Genomic DNA, 16,202 nt, shown 5'->3' with positions numbered 1-16,202 from the left:
TCGTAACAACTCTATGAATGAGATACCACTCTTTTCATCCCCATTTTAAAGATTGGGAAACTAAAGCAGAGACAGGGATTAACTCATTTGCTCAAGACAGACACGGACAGAACAAGGATTTGAACCCAGACAGGCTGGCTCCAGAGGTAAAGCTCTTAACCACTAATAACAATAACAGCTAACACTTAGGTCCTGATTACCCTGTGTCAGCTGTTCTTCTAAGTGATCATATGTATCAGCTCAGCTAATCCTTACAGGTACTATTATTATCCCCATTTTACAGATGAGGCAACAGAAACACAGAAAGGGCAAGCCGTTTGCCCAGGTCACACAGCGGGAAGCAGCATAAGAGGGACTTGAACCCAGGCAGTCAGGCTCCAGTGACCACATTCTTGTGCCCTGAACTGCACCCTTGTGCCATGACCGGATTTAAGGTAATCTGAGAGCAGTGGCCATGGCTTACATTTCTCTGCATCAAGTGTGGTGCAACACTGTAGAATCTAATAAACACTCAATAAATAGTCAATGAATTTTTCTATAAAATAACCCTTCCTGATATATACAAAAATCATATTTCAAGTCTATTGTAGAAAGTCTGAAATATACAGAAAGACTCCAAGAAGAAATGCAAGTCATCCTCATGCAACAGAGACAACCACAGTTCACATTTTGGTGTCTTTCCAGCCAGTGTTACAAAATAGGGATCCCACTCTATGCCCTGTTTTGTAACCTCCTTTTTTCTCACTTATCAATACATCACAATCATTTTCCCACGTCTTTACATTTTCTTCTGCAGCTTCCACAGAGCAATCATTTGTGAATGCTCAAGTGATTTGCTCAGGGTGCTGCCAGCAATGAACCGGAATGTCACCCACAAACAGCCCCTTCCCCAGGGGGCTCCTCGTAAACAGTCCTCTCCCATCAACCTCTCTATCCCCTACATATGCCCACCTTATACACTCGACCCCCTCCTACTTCCTGGCATCTCTAGAAATCCCTTTGCCTTCCTTCTTAGACTCAGGGTCTCCTCCTCAGTTCCTGCCAAGGGTGTGTCCCCATTCAACACCCCTTACTTCTGTTTTCCTATTTTCTCCTCTCCAAGTCACCGTCACCCTTCTCATACCTTCCCTCAGCCACAATCAAGTTTTTGCTATCCTGTGCCCCATTCCCAAAGAACTTGCTAGAGACGATCCAGTTCCATCAACAAGCAGGCATTAGGCAATGTCTGTTGCAACGTACCTAGTGACACGGGAGACGATGCCAGTGAAGATGCTAGAGGCTGCAGCGTGGGAGTCCCTCCCAGGCACTCTGAGCAGGAGTCATCAAGATACAATGCCTTTACCTAAAAGGGGGGGTCTCTCTTGGTGTGTGATTTCCAGCCCCCAGACCAGGGCTGTGAAAGATATTTTGAGACAAGGATCTCTTTTGATGTACTTTAAACCCCAGCAGGGAGGCGGAGGCCTAAGCCACCCTGAGGGTGGGGCGGCCTGGGCACTTTGCCCTAATAGGATGGAATGAAAGACTTTTGAAAGTGGTGGCTCAAGACAGGTGGCTTCTTGATTCTTAGTTGCTGTGTCTTAGTCAGGATGGGGGTTGGGGTGGGGGGGACTGTGCAGACGGCTGTTAGGAGCCCGATGCCTGAGTGGGATGACCAGGAGGACAGGACTTCTTTCAAACTTGCTCTGCCTGACCTGTGCTGTGACCGCAAGCAGGTGCCTGTTTGGCATCTTGGCATAATAGCACCTGCCTTACCTACCTCACAGTTTTGTGTAAGGAGCAAAGGAGGTAAGCTCAGTAAAAAGGGTTTTGCCAAGGGTAAAACCCCCAAGTTAGGTGTGTTTAGGACTCTCTGCCTCTTTCCTTTTTTTGGAAGGTGCTGATAACAACTTTGTTTTTAGGGCATTTCCTCCTTAGCTGCATTCCTTTTGTAGACAAGGGGCAGTAGTGGCTGCAAACAGGAGCCACTGCCGAGCCTCTTTAGATCTGGGCCACAGCGGCCCCTTATCTCTTTGACCCCGAAGCAGCCTGATTTTATCACTAGCACTAATTGAAGGTCCAAGCCTGATTCATTTGAACAGTGTGTGGGGTGACTACCATCATGGATTCCCCGCTCCCCTCCCTCCCCTCCCCCCCCCCCCCACTCGAGGCATTTCCTGGGACTTAGGACTTTCTGTGCTAAAATCAGACCAATCCCAAGCACAGGAAGATTGGCTGGGCACCACAGGTGTACCGGGGGTTGGGCGGGTCTGGTGTGAAGTGTATACCTGTCCAGCCTGCTGAGGCGTGGATACGTGTGATTATCCACGTTTGTGCACAAACATGTAGCGTGGATCTGTTGGTACCTTGGGGTTTTGTGTGTTGAGTATATGTTGCTGAGTGTGTGATTATGTGATGTGTGCGCGTCTATAAGATGCGTGAATTATGCGCAGGGCTTCTATAGTATGTTATATTTAACTTGATGTGGGTAATACAAGCACGTGTGTGACAAACGCGTGTTCTTTTCAGCCAGGGTTTAAGTGTATATTTTGTGTCTGGTGTAGTGTGCAATGTATGCATGTCATTTGGGTTGTGCTGTGTGTGTGTGAAATTGAACTCCACGCGGGGTTGAGAACGACTCAAAACACAGTGTTTGCAGTCTTCACATGTGGAGGTGGTGCACTGTGTGTGTGTGTTGTGTGTGCTGCGCTTAGAGTGCCACGGGATGCACACAAGTCTTCGGCAAGCAGAGAGAAGGCTGTGTGTACACTCGGTGTAGGGGTCAGACGTGCCGTTCCTGTGTAGATGCATTGCATGGTACCCTGCGCATGCTCCGAGAAGCCGCGTTCTCGGCGGTGTGACTGTGTGGGCAGAAACCCGAGGGTGTTGTGTGAGGAGGTGTATCGGTGGCGGCTGTGCAGTGTCCACTGTAGATGTTGCTCGTGTGGGGTGGGCGTTGGACGGTGGCAGGAAGCCAAGGGCACACCGCGGCCACCTCCGCAGTGAGGAGGAGGATGGGGTTGAATTGCCAGACCTCGCCCGGGTCGAACTCACACTTCCGGGCCCGCACTTCCGGACCCGCCTGCGGGGCATTCTGGGAAGCGGGGCCACGCCCACCGCGCAGGCCTCGGGGAAGCGGCTGAGGCGGTTGCGCGAGGCGGTTGCGCGCGCCGGTGGCGGAGCAGTCTCTTTCCTCGCCTGCTGGGGGCTGGGCCTTGAAAGCCGCGTGGAGTTTGTATTATCGGCCGGCTCCTGCCGAGCGCCGTGCCCCGCACGTCTATTTTCTCCTTTAAGCGTCACGGCCAGCCTCTGAGGGAGCTTCTAATCCCCACCGCACAGGTGAGTTACCTCAGGCTCCAAGGAGCCATCCCGGCTCAGGCCTCTGACTCCCCAACTTGCCGCGAGAGAATTTATGACGAGAAAAAGGGCCACGGCATAATGAAACTCCCCGAATAGCGTGAGTTTCCCCCAAAACCTGTCGAAAGATACCGGAAATCTCTCCTCAGACCTTTCTGAATTTCTCGCACTTGCTGGAAAGGGAGGGAATCATGGAAAGGGAATTAGTGCAATGAATACGGAAGTTGGAAGAATGGAGATATTAGATGAGCTTGTATGGTATAATATGATACTTCCCAGAGGGTGTGCAATTAAATAATGAAGAAGATAATTGTCCAAAGTTATGTTTAATACCCGTTGTGGAGTGAAGAGTTAACATCAGTTTTTAAGCTCCACGTGGTCATTCTTCAGACGTGCTTCCGGTGGCGTCTTCCTCCTCCAATCCTCCTTCATTCCTTACTCTTTCTTCTGCCATGTTTTCCTGTGTATTTGATCTATTAGACTGAATCATATGAAATTACCTTTTATGTAGATCAAAGCTAGTTAAATGTTGGCAATTTCATATGTTCAACGTAAAGTATTTTGGAAAGCTTTTTTTGGCGGGGGAGGGGGGGCGGCTGGGGGGAGGGGTGTGTCGTGCAGGATCTTAGTTCCCAGACCAGGGATCCAACCCACACTGCCTGCAGTGGAAGCAGGGTATCCTAACGACTGGACAACCAAGAAATTCTTGGAAAGCTCTTTTATATTTTGTAAAATGCAGGGGAATTATTTACGTTTGACTTGAGTTTCAGAAACCCTGTGATTTTCACAGATTGGAGGAACTTATACTTACCTATTATGGCTAGAGGAGTGACATATGGTGTGCTGGAGCTGGCTCTCCAGGTGATTGTTAAATATTCAAGGATTTTGCAAGAGAGTTGTTAAACCATTGGTAGCTTGAAATTGGCCATGGAGGGAATATTTACACCATGGAAACTGGCTTCCCTCCTTGCCCTCCTGGGATCCAGTTTAGCAGAATGCTATTGGTTGTTTGATATATCTTAGGCCAGGTGAAATCAGTTCAGAACCACATAAATCCCCAAACAGAAACTGAGACTGAGGAAAGCAACCAACAAGTTGAGTGGTCGTGGGAGAAAACATTGAAAACTTGGGGATGTGCTGTCACAGTTCATAATAGTTTACTTTAGTTAGTGTTAAGCATTTATCAGCACTATTTGAAGTACTTTATATGTGTTAACTCATTTGATCGCCACAGCAACCTTATGACATAGACATCATTGCTATCCCTGTTTTACAGATGGAGAAACTGAGGCTTAGAGAGACTGAGTAACTTGGCTGAGGTTATACAGATAGTAAGTGGCAGAGTTTGGCTTTGACCTCAAGCTATCTTAACTCAAGAAAACATGCTTTTAACTACACTGTCTGTATTATATAGGTTAGGTTATGCTGCAGTAATAACCCCCAAATTTCAGTGTTTTACAATAAAGATGGTTTATACTTGCTCACATTTTTACATGTTGCCTATTTGTCAGATGTGATTCTGCTTCACACATCTTACTCTGGAACCCAGGCTGAAGGAGCAGCTCCTGTCTTGGCCCCAGAGGAAAAAAAACAATTCTAGCACCATGCAGTGATTCTTAAGATTCAAGTAATATGTGGCATACTTCTCGTCACTTTTTATTGGTCAAAGCATGTCACGTGGCCAAGCTTGACTCAGGAGGGCTAAGAAATAGAATCCCCCTCTCCCTAAGCACTGCAAATCACATGGCAGCCTTCTGGGTAGTGAATAACTGGGAACTGTTTTAGGTTAGGTTCCCAGAAGCAGACCCTGAGTCAAGGATTAGAGTGCTCTATTAAGGAAGTGTTCCTAGGAGAATCCAGAAAAGGAGTGGAGGAGCCGGACAGGGAAGGAGGCAAAGCTAAGTAAGGGTATAATTTCAGGCCAAGTCCTGGGCTGAGCCTTCTCCAAAGGGGGTTCTGGGTATAAATTATACCTCAGAGTTTATCCCAACTCAAAGCAAGAGACCTGGACTTTCATATTTCCACAGCTGTGAGTCATCGGTTAAGGACTGCTCTAAGAGCACTTTTTGCTTTCTGAATATGGATGAAGCAGTTCCAGTAGCCCTGGACCAGTCCTTCAGAAAGAATCACAGGTGCGTGGCTCTTAGAAACAAAGTCACACAGAAGTCAGGAGAGGGAACAGAACCTGAAAATAAATTTGAGGAAATGTGGATAGAGCACCAATAATTGACACTAAAGGAATAATAATGCCATCTACTACACTACTTCTATTTTATACTGTTTTATTTTGATATCAAAGGTATGACATTTTTTTCTCCTGTAGTTAGTGGCATGTCTTTGATGTCAGAAAGAGGGACCACAGTTTGCTCCTCTTGAAACAAAACGTAATAGGGAATCTTTATAGGTTTTTCAGTAATCCTGTGTAGTACTCACTGAGCATGTGTGTCTAAAACTGAAATTTCTCCAGAGTGAAGAAATCTGTGTATAATACTATGGTGCAGTTCTGTCAGTAACCCAGAGTTAGTGCAGCCTCCATAGGTTAAGGGTACAGTCCCTAATAAGACTGCCCTGTTCCACCTATACCAGCTGCAGGTTCAAGGGTTCTCAGGCCCTGCTTGCTTCTGACTTACAAATTTAGGGGTTCCCATGACCTTTTCAGGTTTCTTAATTTGCTAAGATGATTTATAAAACTTGGGAAAGTGCTAGGCTTTATGATTAGTTTTGTTACACAGGATACAAGTCAAAATCAGCCACAAATAAAGAGACATACAGGAGAAGGTCTGGGAGAGTTCTAAACCCCCTCCCATCCCTCCCAGGCCCCCTCCCTGAGGAATCTGGATGTGTCACCTTCACAGGACACTGATATATTCATCAGCCAGAAGACTTAACCAAACTTTTGAGTGTCCAGAGTTTTATTGGGATTTCATTATATGTGCATGATTGACTGAACTCAGTCTCCAGCCACCCTCCTCTTCCTGGAGGAAGCTGGGCTAATATCAAGTGACTCAAATCCCCAATCCTTTAATCACATTATTGGTCTTTCTGATATAACCAGCCCCCATCCTGAGTAACTCATTAACATAAATTCAGGTGTAATCTGAGAGCCCCACCATGGTTAACAGAGACACCCTCTCTCTCAGGAAAATCAGGAAGGGTTCAGAAGCTCCCTCCCCAGAACCTGGGACAAAGACCAGATAAATTCTTTATTATGCAGCATGTATCATCAGATTGGAGAACAATATTTAACTGAGCAGAATTTTTGTAATTCCACAGGTAAACATAAATAAAATACTCTATTTGTAAAAGCAAATACAGTACACCAAAGACAAAAAATCCTATCCTAAATGCAACCAGGGAAGTAAAACAGATGACCTAAAAAGGAACTGTAGAGTAACAGTGGGCTTATCTTGCACAGCAGTAAAGGCTAGGAGATAATGGAGTGTCTCCAAAAGAATTATAAGGTAGATCGCTCTTATTGAAAGATAAAGCATAAAATAATTATAGGATACTGTAGTGATATTTATCTGACATCCCAGAAGAAAGTTAATCTGTTACTGAAGTTATCCACTTAAAAACCAAAACATTTAAATGATTTCTGATATAAATCATTCCAAAGTATATCACCCCATCTCCCTCCCTTCTTAACTGGTGAGTTCAGCATTAGTGTGCTTTTAGGTAGTGAGACTCCCAGGGGTTACTGAGGTCTTCTAAGCTGTTTGCACCAATATTAAATGTTTCCACATGCTGTATTTGATACTTCTTTCTGCTTATTATAATCCTGTCTCACTGCAGCAGCAGTTTTATTGAAACTCTTAATCTGTTGCTGATTTAATGTGCATTTGTCTGAATATGGGTTACAGGCTTTCTCCATCCTCCTAATATATTAGCTATATCTGACAGATTTTATTTTCTGAAAATGAGCACCATGGTACAGTACATCCAGCACATTCTTCTCACTATGTAATGTTGACGTCATGTAGGCTTTCCCCTCTTGAATCTGAGTGTGCCCATGGTGCTATGTAACTTCCAAGGTTATAAAAAGATGATACAACTTCCACCTCTCAGAATGCTTGTTCTTGGAACCTAATCACTATGCTACAAGGACGGGGAGAAATGACAGGGAAAGCCCCCATGTAGGTGTCTGATAGAACCCCAGCTGAGGCTCCATTCAGCAGCCAGCACTAATCTCCAGCCTTGTGGATAAATGAGTGAGTGAGCAAGTGATCTTTCAGGTGAGTCCAGCCCTAGCCTTCAAGCCACCCTAGTTGAGACCAGGTGGAGGAGAAACAAGCTGTCCTTGCCGATCCTGCAAATAATCCAAATTATGAATTTAATAAGCCAAAGAGTGATGGGTTTTTTTGTTTTTTGTTTTTGTTTTGTTTTTAAGAGTGATGGTTTTAAGCTCTAAGTTTGGGATGGTATCATTCACAGCAATATATAACTGGAAAATTATGTGGCTACTTTTACTCACAGCTTAAAAGTTGTTCCATGTGGCTTGGTTGGAGCCACTTGGGAGCTCTTAACACAGAGGTGTCCTTTGCCAATTTTGAGGAAGTTCAAACCTTGTAAATTATTTTAAGTTTGTTCCTGCTCTAAACAAAACTTCTTTGGTTTCAAGGAAGGAAAAAAGAATCCATTCAGTTTACTTCAGGAAAGGAGGATTTAATGTCCCTTCAGGAAGGGACACAGGGGCTTACAGGAACCCAAGAACAGAAACTGCTATACAGCATGGAAACTGCAGCTGTTTTTACATATGTAAAATATATGTATACATAATATATAAACAAATATAGATTTTATTTATACAGACATATGATATAAGTTTGTAACTTCTACCACTCTCTGCACATATACTATATTCTTTTCTCATTATATATTCTCATTTCAGAAGTGGTTCATCATAACCTTTCCCCACTTCATAGTCCCCTTCCTAATCTCAGTCTTCATAATTCAAGTGCTGTTACTGATTCAGTGCCCAGTTTCCATTTCTTTAAAAAAATCTGATTAAAACAGCTCTTCTTTGCTAAGTAAGGTCCTACAAAGGACAAGCATCTGGATTAATTACACCTGAACTAGCTTTGGTCAGGTGTCCATCTCAGGGAAGACAGTTGCAGTTTTGAGCTAAGGAGTCCCCCAGAAAGTGTGGGTAGGCATGTAGTGACCTCTCTAGAGCAGCTCCTCATTAAGGCTGTTAACACCCAGCCAGAAAATGAAATCTGAGATGGGTATAAGCATGGGCAGATGAGAGTAGTACATAATCAGGAACTGGCAGCCCAGAGGAGGATCAGGAATGAGGGAGGATGAAGAAGAATTATGTCTGGCAGCAGATGGTGAGACTAGCAGGCCCTGATAACATCTGCAGGTGTCATTTCACCCTAGATGGGTCCATGGTGTCCTACACAGAGACCCCAGAGTACAATAGACTCAGTTCAAGTTCTAGGTCAACTAATATAAAAGCTGTGAGACCTCAGGCAAATGTCTTGGAGCCTTGATTTCTTCATCTGTAAAGTGAGAATAATAGCACTGCCTTGCAGGGCAAGGATGGGAATTACTTAACTTGGGCCTCATCACAGCCACTCACGAAGTGTGAACTCCCTTTCTTCCTCCACTTGGAAGTCAGAGCTCCCCTTCCAGGTTATGAAATGTGCTGGGACAAAGATCCTGTGGCTAGAGTTACTCTAGTAGAGTTACTAGAGTTACTCTAGTTACACTCCAGTTACTCCCAACCTCAAAGGAGTTCCCTGCCTCAGGGCTTTACACCTTGCAGAGGTGAAACAAGCCTTTATGGGTCCAAAGCTACCCTGATGGGGCCACCAACGACACCTTTTTCTAAAAATCACCAGATTCCTGGAAATCTAAAGAACAGAAAGACTGTAGCTGGTTTGGAGACATAACCAATAGATGTGAACATTAGAAATCAGTGAATAGAAAATGCACCAGATTCCTGGAAATCTAAAGAACAGAAAGACTGTAGCTGATTTGGAGACATAACCAATAGATGTGAACATTAGAAATCAGTGAATAGAAAATGCACGGCGCAATAGCATTGAAGCTCTTGGTTAGGCCCCTCTCGTTTTAAGAACATAGAGAAATTATGAAACTATCAGGCCAATCTCAGCTCCCTGAAGACTCTCACTCTCAGATGGTTCAACACTGTACAATGGCAATTACTGAACTATGTGTGTTGCACGTCCAATGCCCGCACAGAGGCATGGAGCCTGAGGGGAGGGGCTCTGGATCAGGAGTTCCAGGTCTGAAGTCCATTCCCAGCCTTGCTGCTGCCTAGCACTGTGTCCTTGGGCGAGTCACTTTGCCTGTCTCATCCTGAACCTCCACACATGTAAAATAGGATGATTGGACCAGTTTCCAAGAGGCGTCAAACTCGAGTAGGAAAGGAGTATCTTAGTGATTAAAAAGAACCCTCAGAATTACCCAAACATTAGTTCAAATCCTGTCTCTTCCACTATTAGCAGTGTGACCCTGAGTAAGTTGTTTAACCTCTATACACGTTTCCTTATCTGTAAACTGGGGATAGTTACAGTATAAGATTGTTCTGAAGATTGAAGAAGATAAACCATGAGTGCATGCAGCACAACACCTTGTACATAGTAAGTTCTTGATGAATGTTAGATATAAAAATCCTCATCAAGGATTTTAAAATATATTTTTGAAACCATAGCTCTATTAATCATGTTGACACCTGAGACTCCCCAGGCCAGAATCAATAGATTTCTGGAGTGTCAAAAGAGGAGCAGATACAGTTTTGTACAAAAAAGTCATTGCTCTCCTTCAATTAACAAGTGACAAGTTCCCTTTTTTGATGATGGTGGGGGCCTCCTTGTAAGGCAGTTTATAAGTGTTTTAAGCTCCCATTCCTTTATGTCAGCCTGGAGGACTTGATCATTAAGGAGGTTACTATAATCCAGGCTGCAGAGAACTTAGTATATGGCACAGAGCAGTATTTCTATAATTTTGAGAGCGAGAACAAGACTGATTCCTGGGTCACATCCCAAATTACTTGATGGGTAGGAATCTCCAAGGGTAGGAGTCTCTGAAGGGATGTTTATTTAAGCCGGTGCCGAGTTACTCTGTCCAAGTTTAGGAAACCTTGGCAGAGAGGAGAAGCCCTGGTTCGTTGTGAGAAGGAGAGGGACTGGGGAAGCAGTAGATTGCAAGACTGAGAACTAATCCTTCCCCAAGGTACCTGGGAGGAGGAGAAGGGAGAAACGGTCATTTTAATGAGGTGACTGAATATTTGTTAGGTGCAGTTGAAATGGAGGCAGACCAAGATGCCTAATTGACAAGTTGTCCCCAGTTCCCTCTCTATGAGATGTGGACTCATGAGACAAATTAAGTGAGGGGAAGAAAAATAATGTCTTTGTACATCTGAGTGTCCTATGAATGAATTGCTGCTCTCAATGATGTCACAACTTTGTCATCAAAACATCATACCATCGTTATCAAGAAGTCTTCAAGAGTTTCTTCAGCTTTGAAACCCAGCTTTTATGGGTCTGGGGTCGCCCAGGAGCTAAGCCAGGTTAAGGCCCCTTTAGGTCTGAGAAGTTCAGGGCAAGAACCAGAACATGCTCTTCTAGTCTTCTGGGAAAGAGTTTGGGAGCAAGAGGCTGGGAATTAAATGTTCCTGGAGGAATCACATAGCCAATAAACGGTGGGTCCACACAGATGGTTATAAGAGAAGAGGTCAGTGTGCTTCCCTGGCCTTGGCATTCTGGTTTTCTCCAGTGGTCACACTTCTCCTGGGCCAAGGGTTCATGTCCCTGGGGCTCTGTCTTTCTGAGAGGGATTTCCTCCTTTTTTCTGGTCACTGCCCTAGCAGATGAAGAATTCTGAAATTCTAAATATCTAATGCCTTTGATTATTAATTGTAGAAATAATTATAATAAACTCAGATTTTAACCATCATTTATACTGTTTTAAAAATTGTAGTAAAGAATTGTAAGAATAAAATCATTTTAACCATTTAAAGTATGCAACTCAACGGCGTGTAGTACACTCAACAATGTTGTGCAACCAACACCACTATCTAGTTCCTGAGTTTCCTCACCTCAAAAGAAACCCTGTACCTATTACATAGTCACTCTCCGTTTGTTCCTAACCCCCAGGTACCAGCAACCACTAATCTGCCTTCTGTCTTTGTGGATTTGCCTGTTCTGGATATTTCATGTAAGTGGAATCGTATTATATGTGGCCTGTGGCTTCTTTCACTTAGCATAATGATTAAATAGTATTCCATTGTATTTGATATACTACAATTTGTGTATCAATCAGCTGGATATCCTTTATACATTTAAAGTGATTTTTTTAAAAAAATTATTTATTTTTGGCTGCACTAGGTCTTCATTGCAGTTTGGGGACTTCTCACTGTGATGGCTTCTTGTTGCTGAGCATGGGCTCTAGGGCGTGTGGGCTCGGTAGTTGCACATGGGCTTAGTTGCCCTGTGGCAAGTGGGATCTTCCCATACCAGGGATTAAACCTGTGTCACCTGCACTGGCAGGCGGATTCTTAACCACTAGACCAACAGGGAAATCCTAGAGTGCTATTTATATACACCATATCACCTGATCCTCACCAAAACTCTGGGAGGTGGTCAGGGCAAATATTCATTATTATTGGGATTTTCCCCATTTTACAGATGAAACTGAGGCTCATAAAGGTGGAGTTACTTGTCCAAGGTCTCATAGGTGGTCAATAGCAGAATCAGAACCCAGGTCTCTTTGAGTTTGGATGAACAAAACCTTTCTTGAGCTGTTTGCTTTGTAATACTAAACAGTGTCCTTCCTCCAAGAAGATCATGAGTGGACATATGCTCATCATGGCAAGATAGGTGAGGACTAGGGAGAGTTCAACCCTTCAGTTCAGTTCAGTCGCTCAGTCGTGTCGGACTCTTTGCAACCCTATGGACTGCAGCATGCCGGGCCTCCCTGTCCATCACCGACTCCCAGAATTTACTCAAACTCATGTCCATCGAGTTGGTGATGGCATCCAGCCATCTCATCCTCTGTCATCCCCTTCTCCTGCCCTCAATCTCTCCCAGCATCAGGGTCTTTTCCAATGAGTCAACTCTGCTCATGAGGTGGCCAAAGTATTGGAGTTTCAGCTTCAGCATCAGTCCTTCCAATGAACACCCAGGACTGATCTCCTTTAGGATGGACTGGTTGGATCTCCTTGCAGTCCAAGGGACTCTCAAGAGTCTTCTCCAACACCACAGTTCAGAAGCATCAATTCTTCGGTGCTCAGCTTTCTTTATAGTCCAACTCTGACATCCATACATGACTACTGGAAAAATCATAGCTTTGACTAATAATCATAGGTAATAACCATAGCTTTGATAATCAGCCCCAGGGTTTGGTATAAAGGTGGTAGAGCTATCAGAGAGACCATGCATGGCTGCAGCCAGCAAGGGAAGAGTGGGGCACTGAGTCCTGGAATGGAGGTGTTTAGATGGGTGAATCCTACACTCCCTGCTTGGGCAGGCCTAATTTTGTCCATTGACAAAGTTGATCACTGCCTACAAGGCCTGATCTTACAAGGCTTTTCTGCTCAGACCTCCTTAAGGATTCTTTTTCCATCTCTGCATGAAGCATACATACTTGCTTAAAATGCTTTACTGTCCAACAGCAAGCCTAGCAGTCAGGGCTTCAAAAATGTTTGCCAACTAAGTCAGTTTAAGGACTTCAGGTCTCTGATGTTTCACCCTTTCTCCTCAGCAGTGTCACCAGTAGCAATCTTCAGTGCAAATAACCAGGACTTCAGGGAGTAGAATCCTACTCTGCTGCAGTGAGCGTTTTATTCCCACTAATATAACAACAAAACCAAATAATGGAATGTTTGGAAAGCTGAACAAAGCAACAAAAATAATCCATAACCTTACTACCCTAACACAACTGTTATTTTGAAGAATTCTCTCTCCCTAGCTTACCTTCCTTTCTACCTTCCTTCCATCCATCCATCATGAAAGTAATCCAAAATATTGTTATATTTTAAACACTACCTAATATCTCACATGCAGAGACAACCACTGTGAACACTGTGCCTACTTTTTTTTAAGATTTATTCATTTATTTGGCTGCACGTGGTCTTAATTGCAGCCTGCAGTATCTTTGGTTGCGGTATTTGGACTTTTAGTTGCTGTGTGTGGGATCAAGTTCCCTGACCAGGGATTGAACCCAGGCCCCCTGCTTTGGGAGTGTGGAATGTTAGTCACTGGGCCATCAGGGAAGTCCCAGAAAGAGACACTAAAAAAAAAAAAAAATCTTAGCTGCACCACATGGCATGTGGGATCTTAGTTCCCCAACCAGGGATCCATTCCCCACAGCCTGCATTGGCAAAGCAGTCTTAACCTCTGGATCACAAAGGAAATCCCTTCTTCCAGTCTTTTTCAATGCCTTTTCTTCATAATTGCAACTGTACTGAATATTCCATTCTGTTAGTATATATGTTGTTTCTGTTACTAATTTTTTTCTAATGTTTATAGAAATTTATGGGAAAAATTAGCAAAAAAAAAGGAAATAAAAAACTACCCAGAATGTCCCTTCCACGTATGGAAATTTTAACATGCATTTTTAAAAAAGATTTATTTGTTTTTGCTTGTTTGTTTTTGGCTGTACTTGGTCTTCATTGCTGTATACGGACTTTCTCTAGTTGCGGCAAACAGAGGCTATTCTTCGCTGCAATAATCGAGCCTCATTGCGGTGGCATCTCTTATTGTAGAGCACAGGCTCTAGGTGCGTGGGCTTTCAGTAGTTGCAGCTTGGGGGCTCAGTAGTTGGGGCGCATGGGCCTAGCTGCTCCAAAGCTTGTGGGAATCTTCTGGACCAGGGATCGAACCCATGTCCCTTGAATTGGCAGGTGAATTCATAGCCAGTAGATCACCAGGGAAACCTTAACATGGGTTTTTTTACATAGTTGTGATCCTACTGAATACAGGTTTTTTTCTTTTTTCCCACCTATCTTAATCTCATTTCTGCATGTTGCCTCATAGTCTTTATCATTGACTTCATTTTTGTCTTAATTTTTAATACATTACACATTTATATAGTACAGTATTTTAAAAATCAGGATACTATGGAAAAGTTTTTCCCCCACTTATTTTTCATTTGGCTGTTTTTCCTTCCGCAGCACCCACTGCAACCTGTTCCTTGCGGACCCTCCTGAAGAACCCCTCTGTGCATATCTAAAATACATTGTACTTAAATATGTTCTTTCCCCATCTTTCCATTTATTATATAAAACATAATGAACTATGCACACTCACCTTCTAAAACTCAACAATATATCTTAGAGTTTTTCCTATTCAGACAGAGCTTCCTCATTTTTTTTTTATATACCACATAGGATTCTGCTTTATGTAGGATAGCGTAGTGTATCAAACTAGGTCCCATGAGGGGAGAGGCAAGATAGGGGTATGAGTACAAACTATATGTATATAATGTAAGTAAGCGACAAGTGTGTATAGTAAAACAGAGAATATAGCCAATATTTTTTATAGACAATATTTTGTAACTATAGATAGAATATAAAATAGAAATAAAAATTGTGAGCTACTGTATTGTGCACCTGAAACTTACATAATATTGTATATCAACTGTACCTCAGTTTTAAAAAAAATATTTTGTAGAAATTAGGCCCCGTTGATGAATATTCAGGTTATTTTCTCTCTCTTTGTGCGCAGTGCAGCTATGGCTCGGGGTCCCAAGAAGCACCTGAAGCGCGTAGCAGCTCCAAAGCACTGGATGCTGGATAAGCTGACCGGCGTGTTTGCACCTCGTCCATCTACCGGTCCCCACAAGCTGAGGGAATGTCTCCCCCTAATCATTTTCCTAAGAAACAGACTTAAGTATGCCCTAACAGGAGATGAAGTGAAGAAGATTTGCATGCAGCGTTTCATTAAGATCGATGGCAAAGTCCGCACCGATGTAACCTACCCTGCTGGTTTTATGGATGTCATCAGCATTGATAAGATTGGAGAGAATTTTCGTTTGATCTATGACACCAAGGGTCGCTTTGCTGTTCATCGTATTACACCTGAGGAAGCCAAGTATAAGTTGTGCAAAGTGAGAAAGATCTTTGTGGGAACAAAAGGAATCCCTCATCTGGTGACCCACGATGCTCGTACCATCCGTTATCCTGATCCCCTCATCAAGGTGAATGACACCATTCAAATTGATCTGGAGACCGGCAAGATTACTGATTTCATCAAGTTCGACACTGGTAACCTGTGCATGGTGACTGGTGGTGCTAACCTGGGAAGAATTGGCGTGATCACCAACCGGGAGAGACACCCAGGTTCCTTTGATGTAGTTCATGTGAAAGATGCCAACGGCAACAGCTTTGCCACTCGGCTCTCCAACATCTTCGTTATTGGCAAAGGCAACAAGCCATGGATCTCTCTTCCCCGTGGAAAGGGTATTCGCCTTACCATTGCTGAGGAGAGAGACAAGAGGCTGGCAGCCAAACAGAGCAGTGGATAAAATGCTCTCTATGTAACATGATTAGAAGAGTTTTTGTACTTAGTTAAAGATAATAGCACATAAAAAAATAAAGTTGTTTCCAGTCTGCTGCCAATAATACTACTGCTAACATTGTGTGTATGTCATTTCAAATGTGTGAGCCTCCATATGTGGAATAAGTTCCTAGAAGTGGAACTGGTGAGTCAAAAAGTGAATCCTTTTTTTAATTTTGATAGGACCAAATTGTACTCTGTAGGTTAGCAGCACCAGCATGTGATTTAACCCAGTGTTTAGCCTTAGTTACTTTCTCCATCTTCTGTTGTCCCTATAACAGAGTTAGGACCAGCCTCAGGTATAAACCAGTTTTCCTTTCTGGCCACGCATACATAATCTGTAAT

At 43.5% G+C, this 16,202-nt stretch overlaps 1 protein-coding gene across 2 annotated transcripts; it reads left to right on the top strand.

Moving 5' to 3' along the window:
* Window positions 1–3,084: 3,084 nt before the first annotated feature.
* Window positions 3,085–15,934, top strand: LOC136151738 (small ribosomal subunit protein eS4, X isoform-like). Of its 2 annotated transcripts, XM_065913110.1 has the most exons (3): window positions 3,086–3,315; window positions 11,457–11,517; window positions 15,027–15,934. In XM_065913110.1, exon 3 carries the CDS (start codon window positions 15,034–15,036, stop codon window positions 15,823–15,825), a length of 792 nt encoding a protein of 263 aa, XP_065769182.1. In that variant the 5' UTR covers window positions 3,086–3,315; window positions 11,457–11,517; window positions 15,027–15,033; the 3' UTR covers window positions 15,826–15,934. The 2 variants fall into 2 exon arrangements, with proteins under 2 accessions (XP_065769183.1, XP_065769182.1); XM_065913111.1 differs by lacking the exon at window positions 11,457–11,517 and having other exon boundaries at window positions 3,085–3,315.
* Window positions 15,935–16,202: the final 268 nt, after the last annotated feature.

The sequence above is a fragment of the Muntiacus reevesi genome, chromosome 20, assembly GCF_963930625.1.
Source record: "Muntiacus reevesi chromosome 20, mMunRee1.1, whole genome shotgun sequence".
Taxonomy (NCBI): domain Eukaryota; kingdom Metazoa; phylum Chordata; class Mammalia; order Artiodactyla; family Cervidae; genus Muntiacus; species Muntiacus reevesi.
The sequence above is the reverse complement of the archived record's forward strand: the minus strand, read 5'-3'. Positions and strand labels throughout refer to the sequence as shown.